General features: G+C 46.6%; 1 protein-coding gene across 2 annotated transcripts in view; it reads right to left on the reverse strand.

Annotated features, from left to right (window-relative positions):
- Window positions 1-7,628, reverse strand: part of kcnn1a (potassium intermediate/small conductance calcium-activated channel, subfamily N, member 1a) — a 45,303-nt gene extending 37,675 nt beyond the window's left edge. The window contains exon 1 of one of the 2 annotated variants that reach the window (XM_035635327.2): window positions 5,952-7,628. In XM_035635327.2, the coding sequence (XP_035491220.2) occupies window positions 5,952-7,310 (1,359 nt within the window). In that variant the 5' untranslated portion in view covers window positions 7,311-7,628. The remainder of the gene's footprint in view (window positions 1-5,951) is intronic. The other variant, XM_035635328.2, reaches the window with a different exon arrangement.
- Window positions 7,629-11,115: the final 3,487 nt, after the last annotated feature.

The following is an 11,115-nucleotide window of genomic DNA, read 5'->3' on the forward strand; positions in this document are numbered from 1 at the left end:
TACAGCTGCATTACTCATACACTTTTGTGTTGTGATCATGCCCTAACGCAGGAACAGCCTCAGATCAATAACCTAATTAGCCATAAAGCATATGCATAGCAGTGATACATTATATGCCTGGCATCCCTTGGCTAGAGTCTCACAGGAATTACCATATAAATGACTGCGGACATTTATTAAGCAAGCATGGTGGGGACTTGGCACACTGTACGGAGTAAAAAAAAAGAAAAGAATGTAAGCTACAACACACATTAGAAAAGGGAAACATGAGAGATCGAACAGTCAAGTAACAAATTGCATTGACTGCTGGCAGAGCAGAAACATCTGCCATGCTGTGACTCTACCCGTGGAGTGAGTACGCGCCGAGGCTGCTCACGGGGACTGAGGAAACCCCCCACAACACGCTTTCTTTCCACTCTTTGTGTTCAACTGGACTGCAAGTAATTCAATACACCTCTCCTTGTGCTGGCTCACTGGAATGAAACGCAAAGCGAATGAACTGCATTAAGTGGGGCAGCAGTTGAACACCAGTTACAGTAACACCAGTGTTTGTGTGGGCTGCCCTACACTGCGTGTGTGTGTGCGTGTGTGTGTGTGTGTGTGTGTGTGTGTGTGTGTGAGTGAGTGTGTGTGTGTGTCATGCGCGTGTGCGTTAAGTGGACATGTGTGTACATGTGTGTCAGAGGCGAGTGTGAAAGGAGTCGTAAATCCAAAAGATAATCTTGTTCTGCACATGATTCCTTGACCCAACCCAACACTCCAGAGAGAGAGAGACAGCTACACAATACCAGGCGGATCTCTCCATGGCAACACATGGTAACACAAATCTATTTCAGAGCAGGAGTGCAGCCTTGCACTTAAACACAGCAGACAAAAAATAGGGAAAACAGCAATCAATTATTAAAGGATCTCCGTGTTCATACTTACTGCCTGTGTGTTGCCAGCTGCAGCCGAAACTAAGAGGCTCCCACAGCTCACACCTTCCCCTCTTCATACAATCGTAAGTGTTATCAGAGATCTGCAGCGTTGCCACTCCTTCGTCTCAAGCAGAGCTTGTGAACTGGATCTGCCCCTTGTCTGGCATTTAATTGTTCAGTGGGGTGTGTTTATTTTCAAGGTGTAGGCTGCCCTCGCAGCCTCAAATGCAGGAGGCAGTGGAAAACACGGACGGCTAATGAGAGAAAAACAATCGGAGGCCCCGTTACAACAACAGAGAGATGACCGATAGAGAAAGTTGGGATCAACATAATGTTCCTCCTGGCATAAGCCTTCGAGTAAATCATAGCGCTGTAAGCAGATCTGTCGGCATCAATTGTTCCAAGCTCCGGCGTTCAACGTTACCTCAGCGTTAATACAGAGCAAACAAAAACACACAACCGATAAGATGAACTGCTTTCCCTTAATTTAGACAGGGCGGATTTCAAAAGAAAAACTGAACACTAAAATGGAAAGCAGAAAATATTCAAACTATTAAAAAAAAATAGTGTTTGCTTTGTCTTTCTTTATAGACGACACACTTCAGTGCATCTGTCCATGTTTCTGGGGTGGAAAAAAATCTGTTGGCGCTCTATTTCGCAAAGCTTTTGACACACACACACGCACAACCAACACCAAACAAGTCAACGCTAAATCCTGCAGAAGAGACACTAAGTTGGTTGCGAGTGCGACTGTGATATATACTGTGTTGACCTTTCCTAGATCATATAGGGTGATTATTCGCGTGTTGGGCTGCAGTTTGGCAGGAGCTGCACAAAAGGCTTTACTGTAATAGCTATTCTCACCGTTCAAGCCATCCATTCTGCAATGACACATACAACCTTATGTTCTCCAGAAAGGTGGGCTGGCACCTGTCTGACACACACACACACACACATACATACACACACACACACACACACACACGTGCGAGAGCAGCTTCCAGGCCCTAACAAACATCAGCGATGGGACAGGAGAAGGATTAGACGGCACCAGAATATGAATATTCCTCTTTTTTACTTTTAACACTCAGATTTCTTCCTTTTGTCAGACACTGCGACAGACTTGCATTTATGTGACAGCTAGTCAACATTGAATATGAAGGACAAGCAGATATATCAAATATTCTCTTCATTATTATTATTATTATTATATATTCAGCTTCTCGATTGTGAGGATTAGTTGTTTTTCTTTGAATTAGAAATCCATTATTCGAGGGGGGGAGTGTTAATTGGAAAAAATATATATATAATAAAAGTTATTTGAAGTAATTTGAAGACATCAGTTATTTGAAGACATCAATTTAGACCAAAGGAAATTGTATTTTCTGACATTTTATGAGCCAAATGATTAGCTAATTAATTAAAATAGTCATTAAATGAATCAATAATGAAAACAACTGAGTACGTTTTGTGTTATGTTGTCGTGCCTGCTGAGTTGTTGTTTTCTTATTTGAAGTGCTGAAACAATAAGTCCATTAATCATTGACTCTGTTAACTAAGAACTTTTATCGCCAACAGTTCTGATAGTTGATGAATTGTGTCTGTAATCATCATTCATCAAGTAAAAGTGCCAAATAAATTATCTCCAGTTCAAGCTTCTAAACTATTGTGAAATGTAACATTTCAATAGTAAATGTAATATTTTGTGGTTTTGAATAATTTATTCAATAAAATGAACTGTCTCAAAATGTCAACTTACCACTATTAATGAAAAAATGATACAATCTACAAAATGGATAGCTAAAAGAAATAAACAAAAGAGCAAATAAGCATGTTTCCTAAAATGTTGACCTATTCCTTTATTTGTATAGCTCATCAACAGATGGATCCAAGATGAAGGAGTTTTTAGCTGTAGTGCTGAAATATTGGTCCATTTTGTCAATGACAGATTCCACCTAATTCATCAGGCTTGGACTCAAACAATACATGTCATTTTAAAATATGTGAACAGTCTTAAAGGTTCAACCTCCTTTTTACCGGGGACGTTTGTTTCCTTCTCATTTTTAGCTTTGCGGGGCCTTTAATCCACCTTCAGAGTTCAGAAGAGTCCTGCTCCTTTTAGACGCCGGATGGCATCAAATCTGACTAACTGTGAGTGATTAATCAGAGTTTTCTGCTAAACTCGTCGTCTGCGTATCCTTAAAAAAAAAGATCTGCCTTGTTGAACAAGCGCAAATCCACCAGTGTTTATGTACTACAGTGTCCCTGCAGGGGATATCACCATAGCAGTAAGTGGCAGGCATTAGAGTACTTACACAGCCGATCACAATAGAAGCAGCGATGCACCTTTCTTAGCACAATGTTATTGAGGCAGGACACAATATCGGACTACCTGCCATCAGTTCAGTGGGCAAGCTATTGGGTTTCAGGGTGTGCTGTGGGATACTGTAATTGTATACACTTTATCAGGCTTGTTCTGTCACAAGTGTTTTGTTTAAGGGATTTCAAATGGGAGCAGGGGTAGGGGCTGTCCCATTAAGGGGCGAGTCAATAAGATGTAACCGCGATCCCCACAAACATCCGTGAATAGATAAGCGTGTCTAGCCGTATCAAAATACTTGGCGCTCTTGGATCTGAGCGAGTGGAAAAGGTTTGACAGAGTCCTGTCATGGGAGCACTTCTAAGATTTCTTTTTCTTTTCTCTCTCTTTCAGATTTGCAGTTTCATGACTGAAATGGGATTATGTCATACTTCTGTCACGAGTAAATGTGTACAGTAGCCCCCAACTGTAAGCTGCTGCACATTGACATCTCAGATAATTTCCTGGATTTTAATTTTAAATTTACAATCAAATCAGCTTGGAAAAGACTAAACAAAACCTCCCAGTGTCATGGACAGAACATGGGTTTAAAAGATGTAACCAGGCATATTGATGATGAAGATGTTGAAATCTGGTTGCTGAATTATTTTAGTCTTTGTAATGAGGCTTTACTCTATAATCAGTGCAATTTGACAATTTCATAATACGTCCTGACATTCCTGGCAACATTCCAAGCCGATTTTCCACTTGGAAAAAGAATGGTGGCAACTTAAAAGGGGAAAAAAGTTAACTTTCTTTTCAGTCGTTTGGTCATTTCCCTGTTCTGCTGATGCTTGAAAACTGAGTCAAGCTCAGAACAGTCATATCAAGGTGGTTCGACGTGCCACCTTTTGATACTGGTGCCAGCTCAGCCCCGGAGAAACATCAGCAGCATTTTAAAAAGGGAGTCTGGTGCACTTATTGAGATGCTGCGCCCCCGTCGACGCCTCTTGTTCTTCTCCCTCTTGTCCTGCGATACAAAAACTTAACCTCGAGTAAATGCAGAGGGAGGGAGAGCAAAAACACGTGTGGGGACAAAAAAAAAAAGAAGGGATTATCAACAACAACAAAAACGTTCACAACCAAATTGAGCCGCTCTACGTCCAATGATAAGACACGATTGGACAACCAGGGCAGATGACTGGACGCTCTTTGGGGATAAAAGAGAAAAAGAAAAAAAAGAGAAGTCGTTCATTTCCTTTTGTGAGGTGTTATCAGCCAGAGTCCACAACAACGTATTCAGCACCACGCTCTTTGATTTAGCTTTATCTAGTTTACCTCTCTCAAAGATCCTAACTGTACCAAGACAATTTGTTCCCCCCACTCGGACAGTAAGAATCATAGGGCCGTTTAAAAAAAACAACATTTATACTGACAGTAAATCTAGATCTTGGTTCGTCTGTGGAGAATTTCATTCATCCAGGTCACAGTTATCCACAAGGGAGTTGAATCAGGAGCTGTAGAACTCTTTCGGCTCTCGTCCAAGAGGCACCTTCATTCCTGGGATCTACAACCAAGTCCAGTTGCTCCTGATTAAATAACTTCCTTAGAAACAGATTTCACACCATTTTGAACAAAACCGCTTTTGTTATATTTGCAACCACCATCCTTTCTCCTTTTAAGTACACACATCCTGACACACACACACACACACACACACACACACACACACACACACACACACACACATATACTGTACTCTCCCACCTGTTACTTACCCTATGATTTCTTTTTTTTTGCGGCGATATTTTACAATCCATTTAACAACCTTCGCTCGACATTATGTCCTCAAGAGGTTTTCATCCAAGTAGAATCTGTGTCCCATCAACTGTGCTCACCCACTTGTTTGATCGGATGTAAAAAAAAAAATTGTAAAAAGCCCCTTTCTAGTTTGTATTGCCACAACATGGCTTTTCCGTACTACATTTAGTAGATGCATATAATGAAAGTGCATCAGAAGGACACATTGGACTGTTACGTGTGAGGCAGCTCTACAAGTAGAACACACTCCACTGCAGAGAGAGAGAGAGAGAGAGAGAGAGAGAGAGAGAGTTTGGAAGTGGATTGAAGAGCAGGCATCAGCTGCTTGCACTGACAAGTGGCCTGCAGGCCTGATGATGTAAAGCCATAACCGTTATGTCAGAAAAGGTGTCTGGATGCAAAAAAAATATAGTAATTAAAAGCAACAGCACCCTCGCCCTCCTTCCCCTCTGTGCGCTGTGTTTCTGCTCATTCAGCTGCCGGGCGGCGTCATCTCGAGCCACAACAACACCGCAACATGGAACAGGTGTGTGCGCGCGTGCGCGAGTGAGTGCGCTTCCGCAAACCGCGTTACCGGGCGTGCACGCGCGTGCGGCCGTATGAAGCGGCCGAGGAATGCCACGCGCTGTTACATCGGTTGCTTTGTAACACGCACACACACACACACACACACACACACACCACTTTCACATAGACTACACACAAACATACCACTCGCGCCCGCACGCACACACACACTCTCTCTCGCTCACACACACACACACACACACACACACAGGCGAAAATGCCCTATCAAAACCGTGTGACAGGCGTGGTCGTTGAGTGACAACGTGTTTGTCACCGGGGGATCGTTGCGCGAGCAAAATGAGAAGAAGAAGGAGAAAGAAAAAATGGAAACAACCCATGCAGGATACCTTATGGAGGTCGATGGGGATCCGCTCCTCGCCTTTGTGCGGGCTCTCCGGCCACAGGTGATAGCTCGAGCCGTAGTTGGGGCTGTCCCTGCTGCTGTTGCTCCCGGTCGCCGAAGAGTTGCCCGCGTACGCCCGTTGTGTTACCGGGGGGGTGATGCGGGAGTCGCGGCTGCGCGCCGGCTGCGCCTGGTCGATCCTCCCAGACTTACTGCGGTCCTGTTCACAGTGCTGCGGACGCTGGGGACAGAGCCCCAGTGCGCCTTGCTGCTGCTGCTGCTGCTGCTGTTCCTGCTGCTGCTGCTGTTGCTGCTGCTGCTGCTGTTGCTGTTGCTGCTGCTGTTGCTGTTGCTGTTGCTGCTGCTGTTGCTGTTGCAGCAGTGGAGCCTGGTGAGTCCTACATAGCTCTCCCGAGCCGCTGGCGCAGTAGTTGATAGGCAGGCTGCTCCCCACCAGTAGCTGCTGCTGCGCTCGTAATTGAGGGATCTGCTGCTGCTGCTGCTGCTGCTGCTGCTGCTGCAGGTCCTGAGTCTGAGACTCGAACGCTCTCCTGTGAGCCTCGGTTGACTCACATACATTTAAAGAGCGCCCTTTCTGCGAGTTTGCACGGATTCCTTCAGGGGAGGGGTCCCTCTGTTGGAGTCTTAAATGACTGTGCTGCTGCTGCTGCTGCTGCTGCTGCTGCAACAGCTGCCTGTGGTCTCGGTGCCCTCCCGCTCCTCCTCCTCCTCCCCTGCAGCGTTCCACGGTGCTCGCCTGTTGGTGGTGATTATTCGCACTCCTTTGGAGACGATCGCCCCTCTTAGACGCCCGGGGAAACAGCAGCGAGGAGGAGGACGACGACGACGACGACGTCGGTGGCGGCGGTATGGGCGGCGGGAAAGGCGGGGAGGGCTGCGGCGGGAGAGGCTCGACCGGAGGGTGCTGGTTCGGAAAGAGGCTCGCCTCCTGCTCGGAAAAACTGCAGTGGCAGCCGGGAAAAACCGGCTGCCTCTTCTCCGACTGCGGCGGCGGAGAGCCGAGCGGGGCCCAGGGATCCCGCTGCAGGTGCGCCGGCCGCCCGGGGTGGGCTCCGCTGCCTCGGTGTGAAGGTCGCCGGGCGGTGTCGTAGCTCGCCAGAGGCAGCGGGTCCCCGCTGCGCACGGGTCTCCAGGTGGGCTGGCTCAGCGAGGGGAGCTCCTGGAGGCTCTGGCGGTGGGCGGCGGCGGCGGCGGCGGTCGGAGCGCGGTCCCGGTGCTGAGAAGAGGGCGGGGGCGGCAGGCTGAAAACGGGGGCGTCTGGCTCTCGGCTCTGCTGGCTGCTCGCTGGCTCTTGGCCGGGGACCTGGTGCTGATGGACAGCTCCCGCGTACCGATGCCGCATCCCCCTGATCGCCTCGTCTCGCTGCGGTTGCTCCTTTGCCGTGCAGCGCTCCGACAGCCGTGCATTGCGACCAGTCCCCGCTGAATAGGACCGACTTGTATCATTGGAAGGTTTGACCGGGACCTGCCTTCAAACGTCACAGTACAGCCAGAACACCGCCTTCGACTGAGTGTCGGTCCATTGCCTGCGATGCGCACAGGTTGCAGCGGATCGATCGATCGCTCCTCCGGCGTGTTGGGATGTTACAAGAGCGGGGCTGTCGAGATGCGGACGGCTGTTTGAACGCAGCTCACATGGTTGATCGCCTTAATGCACCGTATAGACACAATGGATCAATGTTGCCATAACCACCCTGCATAATCAGAAATCACTTTTACTGCTACGTCACACGAACACGTCCACGGGCCTGGCGTCTCTGTAGTTTATATGATCGACTCTCATTGATCGCCCTGCCTCGAAATGGGATGTCCATTGAGTGTCAGCATTTAAAGACATAGAATAAAAGACAACAATCACACTGTATTTCCACCTGTTGGCCCGCAGATGAGCACCGAACGAACAGGTCTCTGAACGATGACCTCATGCCACACAGCCCGTGTCTTGCAGTCTGGTATTTAATAATTGATCGGAATATGCCTGGTTTTGTATTACCAGGCAGACATTTTTAGAAAGGGCCGCTGCGCACGGAGCTGCTGCCGAGGGGCTCAGTGTTCACATGGCAGAGGGCTCTGACAGAGAGGCCGGGCACGGCCGGAGCTGTCCGCGGTGCTGAAGGAGCCCGGAAAGCTCATCAACCCCCCCCCCCCCCCCCCCCCCCCCCCCATATTAAATCTACACAACAGGTATAATAAGGGATGTGTTGTGGGCTTAGGTTACTTTGGTCCAGCTCTCTGGAACAAACTGCCAGATGAGCAGAGATCTACTGTACGTCCATATTCCCCCCCCCAAAAAATCTAAATGAAAATATTTGTTTGAGTTACTTGTTGCCGTATGCATTTTAATACGACAAACCGACCTGTAGAGTTCATTTTTGCATTGAACGAGGGCTGTTCATCCCTTCTACACCCTCATTATGTCCATGCTCCATAAGAATGGGACAGCAGGAGACAATATAGGTATATACCACACAGACAAGACGTTGAGGCTGAGCCAAGGGGACAGGAGGGGATGGAGATGGAGAGGGAGCCAACTTTTACATCATACATTAGCCATTCTTAATAAGTAATAATCCTCTCCTATAAGCTGTCTCAGCCATTCGGAGTTCTGATGGGTCTGAAGACTGCAGCGGTGGCACACTTTGCCTAACCACTGGAAGAAAGCTGATGCACACTCTGTTTTATAGCTAGGAGAAGTAAAGCAGGAATGTGTACAGAGTACAGAGCTCCGGCCAGGGCTGCATTAGAAACCCGATCATTTTCATTAAGTAATTGGTCGCTGTGACCTGTGCGAGTTCCTTGGCGAGATGGAGTTTCATTTGCTAGTTTGGGAAGAAATGTTACTGCTTCCACATGAATAATTAAATCAAACTTTACAACTCCTGGACACACACAAATACTCCAAACGCTCATTCGTCAGCTGGCCATGCGTGCCAGCCGCCCACCGCCTTCTTTTTTTCATCTTTTACACACACCCACAATCATAACGACGCTGCATTGTCTCACTCAAAAAGCCTCTTTTCTAGAAAAAAACTGCCACCAGAATTTAGTGCCTCTTGGATGTGTCCCATGCAGCCATCAAACTTGGCCGACTCCAGCCGTGCGAAAAAGCATATTGTGAGACTCCGTCCTCGTTGGCATGCTGACGGCAGAAGCGGCGGAAGATCCTTTGACACTAAAATGGTAGAGGAGGAAACATGGAGGCGACCAGTGGCTGCAGCACGTAACATAGGAAGTAGATAAGGAGACTGTAATTACAGAGAAAGAGAAAACCAACCAGCGCTAAGCGTGTGTGTGTGTGTGCGTGCGTGTGTGTGTGTGTGTGTGTGTGTGTGTGTCTGTGTGTCTGTGTGTGTCTGTGTGTGCATCATCATGTATGAGCAGAAAAAGAGGGAGAGATATCTAAAAAAGAGCATGTGGCCCAATACAGAATAGATCAAGGGAGTTTAATTGAAAAGCAGAGGTAGAGATATAGAAATTGTGTTGTAATTGTGTACTGTGACATAAACCGAAAACAATTTCACACAGGTACAGAGATTAGCCAATTATCGTAACACAGGAAGATAAGATGTGTATATATTACTGTGTGTCCCTGTGTGGTATTTGGGGATCGTACTCTTTTTTTTTAAATTGTGTTCATCAGGTTTTTGAATGAATATCAATTCGAACATTACATCAACATGTTTAAATCAACTGGTGGGGCTTCGTCTGAATTGGTAGGGTCTTGAAATGTTGAGCCGAGACACTTTGTGGGTTCAAACTACCCAACTCATCAGAGTGTATCTCTAACCACCAGATCACCAGTCATGATTAAAATATAAGTCTGTGCTCCTCTAATAGTGGAATGCTTAGCTTTTAATGTCATCACCGTACAGTATAACACTCATAAATATGTGAGTATAAGATATGTTGAAATTATCCAGCAGACTGTCCCTGTTTCTCTCCATGGTATGATTTAGATGTATAGCTCTTGTTAAAGGGTTTGTGATTACACAAATGTGAGGGTCTAGGAGACAGAGAGTATGTTGTACAGACAGATGTTGAAGTCTTCTTTGATCTTGGGGCCTAAACGCAAAATTGACTAGGGTGTTTTTCTTTTGTCTTTTGAAAACTCCCCCCACAAAACCTTAATACATAAATAAATAATGACAATTTAAATATAATCATTAACCACGCACAATTTTCAGGGGGGTTTTTAACTCAGGAAATAGTTTAAAAAGATCTAAACCCATCTATTAAGAAGAAATCACTAAATATGTTTTAATTTGTTACAATGCTGTACTTTTGCTAATTACGGGCTTATTTGCTTATTTACATCTTAAATGGATGCTCAGCTATAATATTGTGGCTTTCAGAGTGTAACTGAGTGAGGATGTGACTTCATCCATTTTCTAAATTACAAACACAAGTTAACATTTACTGCTGGATCTCTCCAGCAGAGCTGCCAACAGCTCCTCTGAGGCCACAAACATTTAAAAGATGAAGAAACCAACAAAGAGTGACGATAAAAAGACAAAGGCAGTGTCCTGAGTGCGATCCGGAGCAAAGTGAAAACCTACATCGTTGTTGTTGGGGTTTTTTTGCCTTGCTGTGTGATAGCTATGGAGTGGAAGGCAGCCATCTTGAATGAGTCTGTCAACTCTCAGCATGTCATGGCCATGGCCTGTCGTCTCACTCAGCTATGACTAACTGGACTGGTGCCTGAGGGAGAGAGTGAGCTGGAGGCTGCGGGAGCGACGGAAGGCCCAGATACAGTGTCATGACCAGTGAATAATGTGACACACATTCAGCTGGACTGTGCAAACGCTGATATACCCTTGACATGATAAACAACCTGCGATCCCCCAGATATGAGACGAGTCGTGACTCAACCCGGGCTGCAGTGATCGCGGCACGCTCAGCGCAGCCGGTGTGCGATGATACCGAGGGCAGGCCTTTAGACGGCGCATCTGGGAGACACAGGCTGCCAGCCGCAGCAGCAGCAGCAGTGGCAGGGCCCCGTGCCCACTGGTGGAATTTATCTCTGACAGCTGAGATCATTAGTTAGATTTGCTCCGGCTACTCAAATGACTAAGCATCTTTGCCATCAGTCAAGAAGAGACAGGTGCAGGAGGAGTCATTGTTAAATATCACCTGACATGTTGGCATCC

Source organism: Scophthalmus maximus, chromosome 5 (assembly GCF_022379125.1).
Source record: "Scophthalmus maximus strain ysfricsl-2021 chromosome 5, ASM2237912v1, whole genome shotgun sequence".
In the NCBI taxonomy this organism is placed as follows: domain Eukaryota; kingdom Metazoa; phylum Chordata; class Actinopteri; order Pleuronectiformes; family Scophthalmidae; genus Scophthalmus; species Scophthalmus maximus.